This window comes from Haliotis asinina, chromosome 11, assembly GCF_037392515.1.
Source record: "Haliotis asinina isolate JCU_RB_2024 chromosome 11, JCU_Hal_asi_v2, whole genome shotgun sequence".
NCBI lineage: Eukaryota > Metazoa > Mollusca > Gastropoda > Lepetellida > Haliotidae > Haliotis > Haliotis asinina.
The window spans coordinates 34,869,423-34,890,058 of record NC_090290.1 but is presented as its reverse complement, the minus strand read 5'-3'; the positions used below and the strand labels follow the sequence as shown (position 1 = coordinate 34,890,058).

At 42.8% G+C, this 20,636-nt stretch overlaps 1 protein-coding gene across 1 annotated transcript in view; it reads left to right on the top strand.

Moving 5' to 3' along the window:
* The window catches only part of LOC137255198 (reversion-inducing cysteine-rich protein with Kazal motifs-like), a 97,421-nt gene extending 80,153 nt beyond the window's left edge, over positions 1-17,268 (top strand). Inside the window, exons 9-23 of the mRNA XM_067792608.1 lie at positions 5,959-6,096; positions 6,386-6,494; positions 6,777-6,953; positions 7,247-7,343; positions 7,822-7,958; positions 8,071-8,211; positions 8,502-8,699; positions 10,519-10,635; positions 11,267-11,348; positions 12,253-12,401; positions 12,763-12,896; positions 13,206-13,335; positions 14,058-14,162; positions 15,271-15,479; positions 15,974-17,268. Of these exons, the coding sequence (XP_067648709.1) occupies positions 5,959-6,096; positions 6,386-6,494; positions 6,777-6,953; positions 7,247-7,343; positions 7,822-7,958; positions 8,071-8,211; positions 8,502-8,699; positions 10,519-10,635; positions 11,267-11,348; positions 12,253-12,401; positions 12,763-12,896; positions 13,206-13,335; positions 14,058-14,162; positions 15,271-15,479; positions 15,974-16,195 (2,145 nt within the window). The 3' untranslated portion in view covers positions 16,196-17,268. The remainder of the gene's footprint in view (positions 1-5,958; positions 6,097-6,385; positions 6,495-6,776; positions 6,954-7,246; positions 7,344-7,821; positions 7,959-8,070; positions 8,212-8,501; positions 8,700-10,518; positions 10,636-11,266; positions 11,349-12,252; positions 12,402-12,762; positions 12,897-13,205; positions 13,336-14,057; positions 14,163-15,270; positions 15,480-15,973) is intronic.
* Positions 17,269-20,636: the final 3,368 nt, after the last annotated feature.

The following is a 20,636-nucleotide window of genomic DNA, read 5'->3' as shown; positions in this document are numbered from 1 at the left end:
TTTCAAGCTGTACTTGGGATGAGATACGAGCTAGCCTGATTGATGGGACCTATGTTAATCTGTGTGTGGCCTTTGATCTGGCTCAATTTTATGGGTTAGGAATCTCAGTTGCGAAGGTAGGCAACATTGTACTACAAAGACAATGGGCTGAGATCGCAAGGCCAGGACATTCAGTTAGTCTGGTGAAGTATGAAGTTGCTTGGTCGATTAACTGTTTGACTCTTTTGATGGTCCTGAGTTGTATCTGCAGCTTGATGTTTGAGATAGTGAGGATAATGAAATGTTTTTTGAGTGAACATTTTTAACAAATAAAGGTTAGATTTAGGATTAATGTCTCCGGTGGTTAAGTATTTGATAGGACTGGAAGTTGTGATTGGATTTCGATAGGAGGGGACAAAGGGAGTTGTCCTTGTGTCCTCTATTGTGTCCTATATCATGTCCCTCACCATAGTCCATTCTTCTCATGCTTGTATGGTGTCTTCTATAATGTACTAATCATGCCCTTTACAATGTCCCATTGGTGTTTCTGCAGTATCCCTCTCTCGTGCCTCCACAGTGTAGCAATGGTGCGCTTACAGTGTCCCAGTGGTGCCCCTACAATGCCCGAATGGTGTCTCTTGCAGTGTCCCAATTCTGTCCCTGCAGTGTCCCAATCATGTTTCTTACAGTGTCCCAGTGATGTCTCCATAATGTCCTAATGGTGTCTCCTCAATGTCCCAGTGATGTCTCTACAGTGTCATAATGGTGTCTCTACAATGCCCCAGTGATGTCTCTACAGTGTCATAGTGGTGTCTCTACCCCAGTGGTATCTCTACAATGCCCCAGTGATGTCTCTACAGTGTCATAGTGGTGTCTCTACCCCAGTGGTATCTCTACAATGCCCCAGTGATGTCTCTACAGTGTCATAATGGCGTCTCTACAATGCCCCAGTGGTGTCTCTACCCCAGTGGTATCTCTACAATGCCCCAGTGATGTCTCTACAGTGTCATAATGGCGTCTCTACAATGCCCCAGTGGTGTCTCTACCCCAGTGGTATCTCTACAATGCCCCAGTGATGTCTCTACAGTGTCATAATGGCGTCTCTACAATGCCCCAGTGGTATCTCTACAGTGTCATAATGGCGTCTCTACAATGCCCCAGTGATGTCTCTACAGTGTCATAATGGCGTCTCTACAATGCCCCAGTGATGTCTCTACAGTGTCATAATGGCGTCTCTACAATGCCCCAGTGATGTCTCTACAGTGTCATAATGGCGTCTCTACAATGCCCCAGTGATGTCTCTACAGTGTCATAATGGCGTCTCTACAATGCCCCAGTGATGTCTCTACAGTGTCATAATGGCGTCTCTACAATGCCCCAGTGATGTCTCTACAGTGTCATAATGGCGTCTCTACAATGCCCCAGTGGTGTCTCTACAGTGTCATAATGGCGTCTCTATAATGCCCCGTGATGTCTCTACAGTGTCATAATGGCGTCTCTACAATGCCCCAGTGATGTCTCTACAGTGTCATAATGGCGTCTCTACAATGCCCCAGTGATGTCTCTACAGTGTCATAATGGCGTCTCTACAATGCCCCAGTGATGTCTCTACAGTGTCATAATGGCGTCTCTACAATGCCCCAGTGATGTCTCTACAGTGTCATAATGGCGTCTCTACAATGCCCCAGTGATGTCTCTACAGTGTCATAATGGCGTCTCTACAATGCCCCAGTGATGTCTCTACAGTGTCATAATGGCGTCTCTACAATGCCCCAGTGATGTCTCTACAGTGTCATAATGGCGTCTCTACAATGCCCCAGTGGTGTCTCTACAGTGTCATAATGGCGTCTCTACAATGCCCCAGTGATGTCTCTACAGTGTCATAATGGCGTCTCTACAATGCCCCAGTGATGTCTCTACAGTGTCATAATGGCGTCTCTACAATGCCCCAGTGGTGTCTCTACCCCAGTGGTATCTCTACAATGCCCCAGTGATGTCTCTACAGTGTCATAATGGCGTCTCTACAATGCCCCAGTGGTGTCTCTACCCCAGTGGTATCTCTACAATGCCCCAGTGATGTCTCTACAGTGTCATAATGGCGTCTCTACAATGCCCCAGTGGTATCTCTACAGTGTCATAATGGCGTCTCTACAATGCCCCAGTGATGTCTCTACAGTGTCATAATGGCGTCTCTACAATGCCCCAGTGATGTCTCTACAGTGTCATAATGGCGTCTCTACAATGCCCCAGTGGTGTCTCTACAGTGTCATAATGGCGTCTCTACAATGCCCCAGTGGTATCTCTACAATGCCCCAGTGGTATCTCTACAATGCCCCAGTGGTATCTCTACAATGCCCCAGTGGTATCTCTACAATGCCCCAGTGGTGTCTCTACAGTGTCATAATGGCGTCTCTACAATGCCCCAGTGGTATCTCTACAATGCCCCAGTGGTATCTCTACAATGCCCCAGTGGTGTCTCTACAGTGTCATAATGGCGTCTCTACAATGCCCCAGTGGTATCTCTACAATGCCCCAGTGATGTCTCTACAATGCCCCAGTGATGTCTCTACAATGCCCCAGTGGTATCTCTACAATGCCCCTGTGGTATCTCTACAATGCCCCAGTGGTGTCTCTACAATGCCCCAGTGATGTCTCTACAATGCCCCAGTGATGTCTCTACAATGCCCCAGTGGTGTCTCTACAATGCCCCAGTGGTATCTCTACAATGCCCCAGTGGTGTCTCTACAATGCCCCAGTGGTATCTCTACAATGCCCCAGTGGTATCTCTACAATGCCCCAGTGGTATCTCTACAATGCCCCAGTGGTATCTCTACAATGCCCCAGTGGTATCTCTACAATGCCCCAGTGGTGTCTCTACAATGCCCCAGTGGTATCTCTACAATGCCCCAGTGATGTCTCTACAATGCCCCAGTGATGTCTCTACAATGCCCCAGTGGTATCTCTACAATGCCCCAGTGGTATCTCTACAATGCCCCAGTGATGTCTCTACAATGCCCCAGTGGTATCTCTACAATGCCCCAGTGGTATCTCTACAATGCCCCAGTGGTATCTCTACAATGCCCCAGTGATGTCTCTACAATGCCCCAGTGATGTCTCTACAATGCCCCAGTGGTATCTCTACAATGCCCCAGTGGTATCTCTACAATGCCCCAGTGGTGTCTCTACAATGCCCCAGTGGTATCTCTACAATGCCCCAGTGGTATCTCTACAATGCCCCAGTGGTATCTCTACAATGCCCCAGTGATGTCTCTACAATGCCCCAGTGGTTTCTCTACAATGCCCCAGTGGTGTCTCTACAATGCCCCAGTGGTGTCTCTACAATGCCCCAGTGGTATCTCTACAATGCCCCAGTGGTATCTCTACAATGCCCCAGTGGTATCTCTACAATGCCCCAGTGGTATCTCTACAATGCCCCAGTGGTATCTCTACAATGCCCCAGTGGTGTCTCTACACTGCCCCAGTGGTATCTCTACAATGCCCCAGTGATGTCTCTACAATGCCCCAGTGGTGTCTCTACAATGCCCCAGTGATGTCTCTACAATGCCCCAGTGATGTCTCTACAATGCCCCAGTGGTATCTCTACAATGCCCCAGTGGTATCTCTACAATGCCCCAGTGGTATCTCTACAATGCCCCAGTGGTATCTCTACAATGCCCCAGTGGTGTCTCTACAATGCCCCAGTGGTGTCTCTACAATGCCCCAGTGGTATCTCTACAATGCCCCAGTGGTATCTCTACAATGCCCCAGTGGTATCTCTACAATGCCCCAGTGGTGTCTCTACAATGCCCCAGTGGTGTCTCTACAATGCCCCAGTGGTATCTCTACAATGCCCCAGTGGTATCTCTACAATGCCCCAGTGGTGTCTCTACAATGCCCCAGTGGTATCTCTACAATGCCCCAGTGATGTCTCTACAATGCCCCAGTGGTATCTCTACAATGCCCCAGTGGTGTCTCTACAATGCCCCAGTGGTATCTCTACAATGCCCCAGTGATGTCTCTACAATGCCCCAGTGGTATCTCTACAATGCCCCAGTGGTCTCTCTACAATGCCCCAGTGGTATCTCTACAATGCCCCAGTGGTATCTCTACAATGCCCCAGTGATGTCTCTACAATGCCCCAGTGGTATCTCTACAATGCCCCAGTGATGTCTCTACAATGCCCCAGTGGTATCTCTACAATGCCCCAGTGGTATCTCTACAATGCCCCAGTGATGTCTCTACAATGCCCCAGTGGTATCTCTACAATGCCCCAGTGGTATCTCTACAGTGCCCCAGTGGTATCTCTACAATGCCCCAGTGATGTCTCTACAATGCCCCAGTGGCGTCTCTACAGTGTCATAATGGCGTCTCTACAATGCCCCAGTGGTGTCTCTACAATGCCCCAGTGGTGTCTCTACAATGCCCCAGTGATGTCTCTACAATGCCCCAGTGGTGTCTCTACAATGCCCCAGTGATGTCTCTACAATGCCCCAGTGGTGTCTCTACAATGCCCCAGTGATGTCTCTACAATGCCCCAGTGGTGTCTCTACAATGCCCCAGTGATGTCTCTACAATGCCCCAGTGATGTCTCTACAATGCCCCAGTGATGTCTCTACAATGCCCCAGTGATGTCTCTACAATGCCCCAGTGGTGTCTCTACAATGCCCCAGTGGTGTCTCTACAATGCCCCAGTGATGTCTCTACAATGCCCCAGTGATGTCTCTACAATGCCCCAGTGGTGTCTCTACAATGCCCCAGTGATGTCTCTACAATGCCCCAGTGATGTCTCTACAATGCCCCAGTGATGTCTCTACAATGCCCCAGTGGTGTCTCTACAATGCCCCAGTGGTGTCCCAATGGTACCTAGACATTCTGGTTCATTATGCTGTGACTCACAACCGGCATATAACTGACATGCTTCCCCTCTTGTGTGACTTAAAATGCAAAGAAATACTCTGTTCAACTCAGCAGCCATCAGTTAAAACGTATCAATTCACTACTGCAACAATCCCATGAAGCAGGGGGTTTGTGTATTAGATATTGAGACTGCAACGGAGTGATAGCTGGTGCAATGTTCTTGTGCAGTGGTGTCTGCACTATGGATGCTGAGATGGCCACCCAGATGCACACAGATGGATCAGTTTCCATATTCATGGTATTGACTTGTTATGCAAGGCCGTCCTCACGTGTCGCCATCCATGATCTTATCTTGGCATGCTCCGGCACGAGTCTGATATTTGTCCCTTGGCTTCAGCAGATGTGCAGACAAAGTCCCATGTGGGAATCCCTATTTCTGATTCATGTTAATATAGTTTTAGTGAGTGTGTCTAGTTTTGTGCCGCTTTTGGCAATATTCCAGCAATATCACAGCAGTGGACACCAGAATTGGCATGTGTGGCATGTCCCCCAAGAGTTACCGACCTTTCACAATTGGCAGTGAGATCATTCCCCTTCTGCCAGATCATGGTGGCGGGACACCAGAAATAGGGTTCACTCATTGTACCCATGTGTTGTCTTTGGCCTGACGAGTGAACACTTTAACCAGTAGACTACCCCACCACCCCTTATAGTTGTAAATAATTTGTTGCACAGAAAACAGACGATACAGACACAAAATACTTTCTTACAAGGTTTTGTGATGCTCATAATGTCAATCACTGGATTATGGTATGGAGGTGATTAGTTAAAGGCCTGCTGCATATAGCGGAGATACTGCAAGAGCATTACAAAACAAGTAAAACAAACTTTTACTGCGAAAATCCTCCACATGATGTGTTTAGAAGTATGGTTTTGAATGTCCGGAAGACTTCCTGTGCAGATCAGGTATGTTGTCTCCTGAGTCCTAGATACAGCATTAAAGTCCTGCTGCATCTGTATAATACAAACTAAGTAGGTGCAAGATGTCAGAGGAGGTTTTGTTCATGCTAAATCCTGTCACATTCCAGATTCGTTACAGGTATTTACTTCTTAATTTCCCAGGATCCCTTGTGGCAATGTTTCCTGTTTCCCCCGGTTACCAAGAAGAATGAGACTCTGCCCGTCATAGCCTTTGATAGTGCGAGACTCCAGTGCTGTGCCAAGGCCTCTTCTGACCGCTGTAGGGAGCTTTGCACACATGTGAGTTCACTTCCTGTTCGGGCAATGGCAAAATGGCCATGGATTATGACCATCCTGCAATCCTGATAAAACAATTGTTAAAATGTATATTCATTAGCTTGTGCTAGATTGTGTAATTTTGTAGTTTATGTAACCATTGAAATGGTAATTGTGAAAATACTGCATGTAAACTGCTTGCTGATAATGGCAGGGTGATGTAATAATTGTCTTTTTTCTGTAATCCTCTCTACAGGTTGTGGTAACATGTTTTTTTGGTAATAACTGATATTTCCTTTTGCTTTTGTTACAGACATACACTAAGAGCTGGACGAAGCATGGGTCTGAATTTGACAAGAGTTGTTCCTTTATCCAGCCAGTGTCTGTACTAGAGGCTCCCATGCACAACTGTCTTCATGATGGTAGGTAGGGTGGTAGGTAGGGACGATGATAATAGTATGAGACGAGGATGGCGTGATGGAACGGTGATGGGGATGGCTGGGTGGAATGGGGAGATTGATAAACGATGGTCAAGGTAAATATTGATGGAGAATGGTGAGGCGAATGGTTTGTTGGATGACCATATCTACCTTTTTGCAGAGATGACTTGTAGACAAATGTGAAAGTTTATATTTATCCTTCCTCTTTAGACTACATGGCAACAACCCTTCTGTCCTCACCTACAGCTGTTTTTCTTCTTCCAGTTGATGAACCCTGCAAACTTGGCTGCAGTGAGCTGGAATTCTGCACCAACTTTAATTTCCGTCCAACTGAGCCCTTCAGGTCATGCACCAGGTCTGCTGACGAGAGTGCACGCAAAACAATCAAGATCTGGCAGAAGGGGATGATCTCACTGCCCCAGATGACCATCCCAGTCAAAGGTAGGTAACTCTTGGGGGACATGCGATGCATGTCATTTCTCGTGTCCCAAGTCGTGATAATGCTGGAATGTTACTAAAAGTGGCGTAAAGCCAGACTGGCTCGCTCACTCACTCTTTGAGTGACATATTCCAGGAAAGTCTGAATGTTTTACTTTTTTATGTAAATCACCTGTTCCTGATTAAATTCACCTTTTATATGAAGAGAAAATAAACGTTCCCAATATCAAGGTCGGGTTTGCCTGATCCAGACTAAACACTAACTGTCCACTACATTAGGCTGTGGTATGTTTCAGATATTCGTGAGTGTGAGCCAGAGCTGTGGAAGGCAATCGCTTGTGCTGTCCAAATCAAACCCTGCCACTCCAAGCCCAGCCCTATCTCTATCTGTCAGTAAGTATCATTATCCAACACTATCATCACAGGCACAGGTTGCCTACTGGTGAACAAGAATAAGTTGGACCGGCGCAGAGAACATGTTTACAAGAAGTAGGCACTTCACTGCCATGATCAAACCCATTTGGTTTGTGAAAGGGGGGTGCAGATGTCAGCTAGTGCACATGCAGTGCAGGATAGACGGATGAAACTGATTCCGTTCATCACTGCACATGCCTTGTAATAAGACTCATGTGTTTCACCCATCACACTACACTTGCTTGTGGGGCCCCTTTGCTCACAATGGCAAATGCTAGTGGATGGGACGCTTACATGCTAATACAGGTCAATTGTCAGGTCGGCACTAAACTTATCCTTGTTTGCCCTTTGTTATCGATTGTGACACTGTGGCCTTGTTTCCCCTTCACATCACTAGATGTCACCTATGCTTGTTTCAGATTACTCATATTGTCATTAATGGTGTTTGTGTTGTCAGGGAGGACTGCATCTACATCCTCAACAAGTGCGTGGACTACACACGTCTCACCAGTGATCAGAGCGTTCCCCAGCTATGTAACCCGCTGCCAAAACTGTCAGACCCTGGTGCTTGCACATCGGTAACCAGATACCTCAGTAAGTCAGACTGTTGCATGATATCTCATTACATGCAATCAAATTTATGCTGTCACCTTCAGACAAGACTTAGTCTTGATATTATAAACTTCACAGTATCTTATTTTTATAGCGGAAAGTGAACATGTGTCGAAGTCATGGGAAGTGACAAACCCATGCCGCCCCAACCCATGCCGATCTCGGGAGTTGTGTCATGTCCGCCGCAGGAAGTGTAAACACAAGGACAACTGCAAGCCTTATATATGTAAATCAGGTATGTAGTCAACAGAAGACTTACTGTCTCCTCAGTTACAATACTTACAGTAATCTGTTCCCTCCAGTGATGCCCTCTGTTCCCTCAACCATTAACCTCCAGTGAAATCATCAGTTCAAGCCTAAGGGTATTCCCTGTGTTCCCTCAACCATTAGCCTCAAGTGAAATTCTCAGTTCAAGGTTGTGTCCTGTGTTCCCTCGGTCATTACCCATCAGTAACGTCCTGTGTTTCCTTAACCATCAGGCTCTGTTCCCACAATCCTACAGTAATATCCTTTGTTTTTTGTCAGCCTGCTTGTTGGGACATGTATCCAGTTTCCTTGTCCCCCATGGAGCTTACGTGCGGATCCCGGACCAGCAGACCAGTACACGGAGCCAGCAATGTTTCAAGGCATGCCGCTGCGGACACCGCAGAGAGGTCGGTAACTGCTCTCCTCTCACGTGCCTCCAAAACAAGAACTGCAACATGGGACCAGGGCACATCAAAGGTACACCTCACAGCAACTGACTGTGTGTCTACCATACATTCTGATCTCTAGTTGACAAATACAGGTATAAGAAGCAAATACATTTGTGTTGGTATGTATAGCGCTCTTGTCCTTTACCAGAATCCAATGGTGTTCTCCATAGGTTGATTGGTAGGTGAAGTGTTCGCTTGTCACACCAAAAACCCAGGTTCAGTTCTCCACATGGGTGCATTGTGTGAAGTCCATTTCTGGTGTTGTCTGCTGTGATAATGCTCCTTTTGCAATATTCTAGCACTAACTCCTTTGTGGTCTATATGTTGTTGACCACCTCTGTAGTGTACTGGAGACTTGAAATTACTGGCAAACGAGGATAAGAGAGAGTGAGTGAGAGAGTTTAGTTTTACACTGCACTCAGCAATATTCAAGCTATATGGCAACGATCTGTAAATAATCAAGTCTGGACCAGACAATCCAGTGACCAACAACATGAGCATCGATCTGCGCAATTGGGAACCGATGACATGTGTCAACCAACAACCTGATCCAGTTAGTCACCTCATGTGACAAGCATAGTCGCCTTTTATGGCAAGCATGGGTTGCTGAAGGCCTATTCTACCCGGGGACCTTCACGGGTCAATAAGCTGTGCAGAGAGTGCGTTGACGAGAAGAAGGCAGAGCATGGCAATGAACAAATTCGTTTGGTTTGTGAATGGGAAAGCAGATGTTGGCTAGTGCACATGCAGTGCATGATGATGAGGTTGATGCTGCACATAGCTCCTCTCACCTTGCTCGTAAGACTTTCACATGGTCACCCTTTATTGCGGACAACCTGGGGGCCTACAATGGCAAGGGCAGTGGGTGGCGCTCGTATTTCCTATTACAGGTTATTGTCAGGTCGGTGCTCAACTTATCCTTGTTTGCCAGTAGCCATTTCAGTACCAAATCAGACCAAACATGTTGAAGACTATTAATGCCAGGAATGCTCTGAGTTGGTACAATGTGTCACTGATTGTGATGTATCCATGTTGAACTGATGTAAATTTTCTTGCACTAGTTCTGTGAACTGAGATTAGTAAAGGCAGCTACACTTAAACACACATGCATGAAAATCTTATGTGTTTGTACCTATGAAAGCAGATACGCTAACAGACAGACATGCCATGTGGTCTTATAAATATTACTGTCAAAGGGGGATAACTCTGGTAAACCTTAAGCACTCAATCAAGACCTCTGACACTGTTTCAAAAGTTGATGCAGTTTTGTTCGAACAAGAGTATTTTGTTTCCCTTTAAACCTTTCGTTTGTGGTTAAAAATGTCAAATTAATATGACCACCCTTTTTTATCCCCGTGACATGTAATGCATGGGGGGATATAGTCAACGACTCGTCTGTCGTCTGACTCGTTTTGTTTCCGGAGCATAACTCAGTATTTTTCAGCAAAACTTGGTAGATATGTCAATCAAAGTCTAAAGTGGTGTTTTTTGCTCTTTACAGGTTCTTGTGATTTACTATTTTCTCGGTTTTCATGGAAACGTTTCAGACTTAGTCTCAAAAGTGATGTGTGTGTTTCTTTTCTGGAGCACAACTGAAACTTCATAATACCTGCCAGTAGAACTTGGTAGATATGTGTGGCATGCCCCAAAATGGTGCTATTTGCGATTAATCATTTTGTCGGTTTCCATGGAAACAATTCAGACTTATTCTCAAAATGGAGGAATAGGCCTTGTGTCCGGAGCACAGTTCAAAAATTTAATATCTTTCAGCAGATATTTGAGGTAGACCACAAAGTGGTGCCTTTTGCATATGTCATCCTCTGATGACTCTTGTTGTTTCTTATCAGATCATGGGAGCCATTTTGTGGTTGATGGAAGCAACTGTATCTGCAATGCTGGTCACCTGATCTGTGCCCGTCGGACATGCTCAGTGGACCCCAGTCTCACAGCTGGTCACTACACAGGTGAGTCAAGACATGCTCAGTGGTTAAAGCATCTGCTTGGAGTGCAGATGGTCGCAGCTATGATGTCAGGCTGTGTCCGACTATGAGATATGGTACTTGGAGTTCCCTGTCTGGCGCTCTGTCAGTTTGTACAAGGACTGGTCTGCACAGAGTCAGTATAATGTGTCTGAGTAGGGTATTCATGCTTTACCATAGCATGATATCTCAGTGAGCTGGCAATATAAAAGCAGCCTGAGTCTGGGCTAGTACAAGCAGCCACACATACACATGCATGTACGTGGTCATATAAGCACCCATTTTACCTTACCCATTTTGTACTTCAGTGGTCATGTGATAACATGGGCTTGTTTCTTTGCCAAGAAGTTGTGACCATGTAATGCAATTTTTGATCTGAAGCAGTGTTTGAAATACCACCCAGAACTCACCTGCTAATGCGTTAATTTAAATAATTAATATTTTATAAGCATTACTTATACTAAGTAAGTTAGTATTTTTGGAGAGCAGTAAAGTTTTACATCTAGCCATCCCTGTGGTATGAGTTTCATTCTCATTCTTTCAGACATGATGTCTGATAATGTGATGTCTTGTATGACGTTGTCTGTGCCATGTGTACATGGTCTCTGGGTTTCAGGTATGCCTGGGAACTGCCCTGCCACGTACCAGCCCATGTGTGGAGGAAACGGCAAGACTTTCCCCAACGCCTGCCTTGCCAAGTGAGTGTCATGCCGGACCTTACAAAGATACACAATAGACACATACATTACACTACAAAGACAGGCATGACATCTGGAAACACCACTCCTGGAATTCAGCTATGCAGACATTACAAGTATACCTACGATCCTAAAACCACACAGACATGACATCTACCCGAAACATGACAAGCCCCCACTAAGGCATGACACTACACAAACATGACCTCATATGTGGATTACAATTACTGAAATAGACACGACACCTTCTGACAAGCATGCCCACACACAGATTATATCTGGGCTCCAGATAAGGACAGTATCAGTGAATGTAGGGATAGGAAATATGAGTGATACGTTAAGAAATAATTTAGGAAACGTAGCAGATACCAACCACAGGAATGGTGTATGGTATTAGAAACATACAGACATATTTATCTGAAAAAGTATCGTTTTCAAAGTGTATTTGCCTGTTTACACAAGTAACAATGTTGTGGTGCATATATGAAACAAAACACACGATTACTGGTACTCCATTCAATTCCATTCAGTACTCTACATTACTCTTAACATCCCGAATACTCCTACAGGTTTCAATTTAAGAGATAGTAAGCTACTTGCACCAGGTGCAACTTTAAATAACTAGCTGCACCAGCCAAATATCAGTTGCATTGCTTTTTATCGCAATATGGAGGTGCAGTTATTTAGGTGTTTTATTTAGAAGTTTACCCTTTCTAAAATTGACTGGTGCAAGTTGAATCGATAACGAGGTTGCACTTTGTAATGCAAGGTTACACCAGTGCAAGTAACAATGCACAAAATTGAGTTCTGTCCCATATTGAAAAGTAAGGAATACCTACTCATGATTTATCTGGAGCAACATGCAGGCATGAAATCCTTCACTACCTGTGGTCTCTGTGTTCAGGTGTGCGGGACTCGAGGAGCGTGACCTGCAGATTGGTGTTTGCAGCACCATCAACCCATGTCACAGTGATCTGTGTGGGGAGGGGCTTAGATGTGTTGCTAGGCGACAAGTCTGCATCACTGGGAAGAACTGTTTACAACATGAATGCAGTAAGTGCAATTCTGTCATATTGGAACCAGTGACTTTCTTGAAATATTTCACCTTATCAGCTATCTTTCTGATCTTGGATCTGGAAATTATATCCTGACATTTAATTGATCATGAAGATACAGTGATAGTAACATGACTGATTGATGAGAGGGTAATTATCAGATATTGCCAAGTTGATTATAGCATTCATGTTAAAAAATGGCAACTGAGAGTTAGAAGAAATCTGATGTTTTACCTGGTATGAAAACTGTATCGAAAATGATCAAATCAGTGGTCAAATATCGAAAATAGAATCAAGATCTGGGTGAATCATTGCAGTGGCATTAAACTCACCTTGTATGGTTTTGTCTCATGTTTCAGTTCCTGCAACCGATTTTAACAACTGCAACAACCACATCCACGACCCTGTCTGCGACACTCACGGAGAGGAGTTCACTAATGCCTGTCTGCTGTATTCCCATGGACGAAAACTGGCTTACAGAGGGCACTGTGTGGTAGGTACTGGACGTATTTGTGGGACCCAAACATGCTGAAACTAAAACTCACTGCTAGTGGTAGCAGCTAGCTCCATGTATACTATAAATACTATGTCTGGTAGATGTAATTGTCTTGATTCCACACTATGGAATAGACTATAACAACTGCTCATGATGTTGATCACTGGATTGTCTCGTCCAGACTCTATTTGCAGACCGCTGCAATATATGGGAGGAATGTTACAAACCAGCATTACAAACTGTACAAGATTTTCAAATTTAATACTTAAGTTTTTAATTACAATTTATTATCCTGTCCTCTTTCAGATGAACTGTGCAGATTCTGGGACTGTGTGTGGTCACAACGGGGAGACTTACCCCAGTGAGTGTGCTGCCCTTGCTGATCGTGTTACAATGGACTACCGTGGAGAGTGCCGTGCCTTTGGGAACCTCACAGGTAAAGCGCTTATGAAAGTAGTAATGCATATCTATGGTAGGTAATTAATACAGTCAGGCTGCTCTATAAGGAAATGGTTGACTTGGATGCTGACGTGGTGGACACCATAAGTTGTTCACTGGTCGCGAAGGGGACAAACCTCGAGGGTACATGAGCCCATGGACCCTGAGGGACCAGTGAACAATGTATCTATCTTACCGAACACCTGAATTATAATTTTGAACTGTTTGAAGCACTTCTGTTGAATGCAGGGCGTATTGCCATTTTGCAGATGACACAGAGTAAACAGATTTAGAGTTATCTCCCTTCCATCGATTTTCAATCGCAAGACATCGTTAATTTCCGTGCTTGATGCGTGATTCAATGTTATTAGAGATAAAAAAGTACTACCATGAAGCACCAGAAGAGTTCGGAATTCCCAGCGGTGTACATTAAAAATAATACATTGCCTGTAAGCGGGGTACATTGAAAATAATAGAATAGCGCTTAGCCAATCAGAAAGCGACATTTATGTGTGAGGTAAGATAGGGGTAACTGTATCCCAGCTGCGCTGATCGAGGCTCCAGCTGTTGATCACTAGATTGTCTGGTCAAGACCGCTGGCATGTAACTGGAATGTTCCTGACTGTGGCATTGAACAGCAGTCAAACAGAACAGCAGCTCATGAAAATTCCTGCCACAGTTGTTATTTGTCTTTCATGACCAGCATTTTTTTTACTTCAGCAAACTCACCAAAGACAAGCACCTGTGCCCATATCAAGTGTCCAGAGCTTCGACCCAAACACTGCCAAGGGGTTACCCCTCCTGGTGCCTGCTGTCCAATATGTGGTAAGATTAACTTGGCCATGGTATTGGGAATTAGTCAGGCTAATATAGTTACTGGACAGAGGGCTAAACTATTTCAGTTGTTATCTAACACCAGTTTAAATAATTGGGGACATCGATGAGCAAGTCCATCAATTCATCTATATCATCTTCTTTCTGTTTCTGGAGCCAAACTGCAAAATCCATGGAATGTTTCTTTGTGAATCTTAGTATGCAGATATACCTACCTACTAGCAAACCAGTCTAAGTAAACTTAGTCTCAGTGTATTTCGTTACACTCCACCACTGAGTCTAACAAAACCCAGGAGAAGGTCGCGTAATGTAACCTTTGAGTGACCAATGACCGTCCAATCAAACGCGAGACTGTTAAACAGATTTAGGCAATCAGACAATGGCTACTATTTAGGGACCGGAGGGACTTTCAAAATATTCAGGTCACTGACACAGATCTCTCCACCAATCATTAGCTAATATTTCCGCAGGATGACATCCTTGAATATTGCCCCAAACGCCATTTTCAGCGACTGTTTACTCACCGTTGTCATGGTTGTACGTACGCATCACCTGGAAGCGATCGTACGCTAAATAGCATTCAGAATTGTTCGGATATGAAAAAGGTATGTGTGAATGTCCACATTCGTGATTTGCTATGCTGAGTTCTGATTGGTCAATCTCAAAGGTTAAGTAACGTGACCTCCCATAAGGTTTTGCTAGACTCAGTAGTGGAGTGTAACGAAAAGTACTGAGGATAAGTTTACTTAGACTGACTGGCAAACAAGGGTAAGTTGGACTGGTGCAGAGAACGCGTTGGAGATGTAGGCGATGCACAGCAACTTTGCTCACAATGGCAAGCACCAGTGGGCGGCACTCATCCATGGTAATACAGGTCAGTTGTCATGTCAAGGCTCATCTTGTCCTTGTTTGCCAGTTGAAGTGCACTAATACCTTTTAATAATTTGAGATATTGAATGGTAATCAACTGAAAGTGGGGCATAAGTACCCAAGCTATGTTTCCGATTCCACCAGACTGGAATGGGGGAGGGATTATGTTTCCTGGGTACTCTTGAGAATGAACTAGCTGTTGCTCTAAGCATTGTCTGTTTGTTTTCAGCTGCGGAGCTCCAAGCGCTATTCGACCCACGTGTGGCCGAGTTTGCTTCAAAAGAAATGGGTGGTGGTCCAATGAGCGTCACAGTCATCCTGAACATGCTGTCTGACCACCTGATGGTAGCGGAGTGCGATGTGTTTGGGTATCTTGGCGTTGATGGTGCTCTCATCATTCTCATTGCCCCAGTAACACAGGTCCCGACAGAACTACAGGTGAGAGTTGTGCCAAACTGATACATGGTATCAGAACTGAAATGTTGTTCAAAATACGCTTAAGCTCAGTTGTTTTCCTTGATGGCTACCTTGGTGTCCTTGATGATTTTGCATGTAACAATAATCCATATTCTTCATGGATTAAACTAAGCAGCGCTTCCTGAGAGAAATCCCATTGGTCGTGTGGGCTGTGTGTAGAGAGGGCAAGGACTGGGGTCCTAGAACCTCTCAGGAATCCAGCTGCCAGATGTGGTCACCTATGCATGGACTCTCTGTGACTGGCATAAATAACATCAACTGATTTGTTACCAAGATGTTGTTGTAAAAAGTGATCTTAGCACTAAGGTGACCACAACTCTCATACCTTAACAGACCTATATGCATGGTAATAGCACTTAAGTTGTTTTGCAAAACAGCACCCTTGGCTCTATGCACAGAACTGCCCACCATTTTAATTAGGACCTTTCAATGTCAGATGTTTGTTTTCTTCACAGGTTGAAGCTTGTATTAGTGAAGCTCGGCGCTTAGAGGATCTCATCAGAACAGGAAGCCCAACACTCATGTCTTACCTGATCTTGACTCCTCTTCTCCTCGCCCCAATGAGAGCTCCACGTCTCGGCCATGTCAGTGCTGCAGCCATTTTGTCTCCTGCCTCATTATCAATTCTGATTGCTATGACGATATTAACATTAATAGTCACTCGAAGAAAGTTGTGATGACTCTAAGAATCTCAAAAGTTATATTTTTGTTTCCACATTTGAAAAACATTTTTTGAAGTTGTGACCGTGATGCCAACAATGTTGCTAAGCAACCATCAAAATGACACCAGGTGTTTTACTGGAGGTGTTTCTCGTTAAGCCTTGTCCTTTCTATGGAGGAATGGGTGATAGAAAAAAAATCTGGTCAAAGACATGTGATCTATCACTGAGGGTCTGTTTAGGAGACGAATTTACACAAGAAGATGGAAACAGTTCATCAGTGGAGGAAAAAACCTAACAGACCCTCTGAAACCTCTGGTTACCTGAAGGATCTGCACATGTTAATTCAGGGATTAGTCATGTGAAGCTTGCCATGTTTGAAAATGGTCAGCAGTCATGTGATAAACATTCACATTTTACGAAATGTGTTCAGTCAAAGGGCACTGGTACAAGGGTGATCAGTTTTGTAGCTTTAAGAGGAGACATGCAGCGTTCTTGGAACACCGTAAGAAGTTGTGCCAAAAACAGGACATTTCTAGACGTGGTCCTGCTGTGTGGCAAATGACAAATCTGCTATCTTCCGCTCTGGAGTCTTTAGAAAGTTGTCATGGGACTATTAATAGTCATGTTATTACAAAAGTGACTAGGGCGCATTTATGAACTCAGTCACATGACTTGTCATGTGATTTTTTTGTGTGAGGCGATTGTTGGAAATATAGTATGATTGGAAGTGATAGTAGTTGTCAGGAGGCATTATACAGCCTCATGTACCCAACACTGGAGATATGGCAATGTATTGCGATATACCAAAGGTCTCCATAACGAGAAGCTATACTCTAGGGTTAGCTGTGGACCGTCAGTATGTGATATTTTAGTGTGTGTGCTCGTTCAGTTTTATGAAATGTACATGTCATTACTTTCTGTCGTAGATGCATATTTAGTGCTAAGGAGTTGTGTCCCCTTTTACCTGTATTTCCTAAATTATTGTAATCATTGTAAAAATGATTCATTTTTGATAGAATTGACTATATATCTGAGGTAATTTCTTTTGAAAATTTCCGTTATTAAACATACCATAGCTACCCTTACTTTACCAGATCCTTCATGAGTTAATTCTGGTACTCAGTAGGCATCTTCCAATTTGAAGATGAGTAGAAACAATTAAATCATTGTAAGCATAACATATTCCCTGGTGGGAAAAGGTATAAGGGGAGACATTTCTTCCTTGATTTATCTGACGATGAAAGCAACCCTCACCATGCATTGACCTGTCCACATTTTGACAGTATCTGTTCAAGAATCAGTATTCCTAAGAACTACTTACCACATATCAGATATATGTCTCGGTCAGCACATGGTTCATGTGTTCTCTGAAATACTACTCCCCTATGGAGTATGCAAGAACAACGAAAATTGCATCTCCCCTTCACCTCTTGTGTAATAATTCAAAACTTCATAAATTATACTTAGTTTTACCCTTTTGACTGATGTCATATTGTGTGGGGATTGTATGTGTGAATCAGTGTGTGGTTTGGGTGAATGTGTGTTAGAGAGTGATATTTATCATGTTCTTAGTGAAATGCACAGAACAACAGGTGTTGCCATGATCATTGTCTTTGTTGCCATGGTTATCACTGTTGCTATGGTTTTTCATTCTATTACCACAGTGATTAAACTTTGCTTTCCATTATTCCATTATGAAAACTGAATCAAAATCAATGTTTGTATTTCCTGACTTATACTGTTTGTCTAAGTGATGATTTTTCTAAATAACCATGGTTACAAGGTTGTAGAATTAGTAGACATGTATCAGAGATATATTTTTGTGAATCTCATTTGTTTGGTTACGTGAACCTGAATATTGGCCAATGGAACACAATCTACTAATAGGAGTACAACTATTTATCTATGTCACTTGTCAATGTCATTCAATCAAATTTCCAAAAATACACTGTCCATTCTCAAAAACAAAATTCTTTTAAATTTCGGAAAATACACATTTATTATTTTAATGTCTTTTTTTGAAAAAGAAGTGTAATAAATTATACAATTATTATGTTGTACATTGATACAAGGACTTGACATCCGAGAATAATTATGTTGATAAATGGCATAATTCTGTTTCAGTCGGCGTACCCACCAAACCCCAGTTTTGTGTGCTTGTTGCTATAGCAACCATTTTGTTTGTTGCTTTTATTTATCTCTATCCTGATTTGGTGTTATTGCATAATTTAATCCCAAAACAACTGTTCTGGATGTTTGTTATGATAGTTTTTAAGATTTATACTTTGTTTTTTAATCTGTTTTTGTTCCAATAATTAACGACACCAAATATTGCCAAGATGAATAACATGCTGCCGCCAAATGGAATGTACAAGTAGTGATAGATGAGTGAGTGAGTTTTGAGTTGGAAATCTGTTTGGAGAATTTCAGTCCACAACTCCTGCTTTGAATTTTTAAAAAAAAATTATCCTCCTTAGAAGTATTTAAAAAAGTCATTTATGTAGATTTTGGGTTATGTGGCTCAGATCCAGAAACTAAAATTTTAAAGCAGGGGTTTGGGCAGAAATGCTCGCAGTCATTTTATTCTTTACCATGCCAAAGATAATTGTCTGATTGTGCTTAATTTTAGATTCCCTGCTTTTACCTTAGCATGTTTTCTAAAGGACGAAATATCAAATAATCCTGTTTGATAAGCCACAAAACATGTAGAACTAGTTTTTCACCTGATAGATAATGATGAAAAAGCTAGCTGGCTTTTACGGGCTGTTTGGGTCTGTTTCTGTGTCCGTGAAATCTTGACAATGGCGACTGGGTGTCAAATTGCCAGCAGTAATTCATGCATGCTTTGAAGCTTTCGCTGTCAAGTTTGTCATACAAAGAAATTTTCGACCAATGAAAACAGCTGAAAGTATCCATGCACTTTGTATTGGATGCACTGAACTTGACAAACAAAGCTCAATAAAATCTAGAGTGAAAACATTTTGTGAACTCTTACAACTTTTTCAGCAGTGCAATACATCTTAAGCTTGCTACAATAACTGTGACAAATCTTTTGATGTTAATGAGTGGGATATTCACTGGCATATACATGACAGGAGTGTTGTCAATTAATTAGCCATGTTAATGTACTTGACAAAAATATTTTGAGCCCTTTTTTTTAAACTGTAGTCCTTCCTTATTTATGGCTTTTGCTTGTGATCATAACACCTGTTTGGTTTGTCTTACGACTGCTTACTTCTGCTCGGTGGCTACCTGGCTTCCTTTTGGCTTGTTCTAAATTTATTAACATACAATGCAACCATGTTGTACAATTTAATGCCATGTTGTACAACATGATAGTATATTGTATAGTACAATGGCACGATATACAAGGACTGTAATACAATCCAGTGGTTCTGTTGTACAATTCAGTTGCATGTCATACAACATGATTGTACGTCATGTAACACAGTGACCCTTTTGTACAATTCAGTGGCATGTTGTATAATACAGTGATCTTATTGTACAATATTTGGGTGTTCAAATTCTTTTTAAAAGCCACTTGCTACAGGGCAATCAGTCAATCTCTAATTTCGTAGAAAGGCCTTTGGTCATGTAGAATGGTAACATGAAATACATGTATGAGCTGCTGTCAAATAAATTGTGCAAATTATTGATATGTTGTATAACACAATAACCATTTGGTACAATTCAGTGGCATATTGTATAATACAACGATCATATTGTCCAATGTTTGGGTGTTCAATTGTTTTTTTAAAGGCCACTTGCTACAGGGCATGTGACGTTAAGAAAGTAACTTGACTGATTTCCACTTGCCCTGATTTTGTTACGTAATTATGATGTAATTATCATGAAAGAATAAATCAACTTGGAATTTGATGTTAATGGTTACTGGACTATTTATTGAAAAGTGACAAATAGCAAAGAAAGATGACTACTTCATTATCATCAAGGGCTACATTTAGAGTAGATATGAAATGAAATCCAAGTTTATTTGCAGTTTCAAACCATAAGTGGAAATTATCTAGTAGCCCACGGACAAGTAAGACAGCATTGTTTGATTGCCCAAAATGGAAAGTGACCTGTCATGGTGTCAGGCAATGGGATTTTTAATCCCTGACTATTGTACACTGGCTATATATATATATATATATACATGTATATATAGGTTGGTGTGTACTTAAAGTGCTATTTTGTGGTTGAGTGAGTGCGCTCACTTTGTCTGTGACAATCAGTTGAATTGTACATTAATCAAGATGACAAAAAAAAACGAGACATTTTTTATCAGCATTTTTGTGTCTTTTTATACATTGTTTTTGTGCTGTTTTTGTGTGATAATTTATCTTTGTCGCTACAGGATAAACTAATGTTTGTGTTTCATAAATGTATTGTGCCAGGGAATTATCGCAGGAAGTGGCATAGAAAAGTAGGATTATTGTTGAAAGAGGAAATAAAA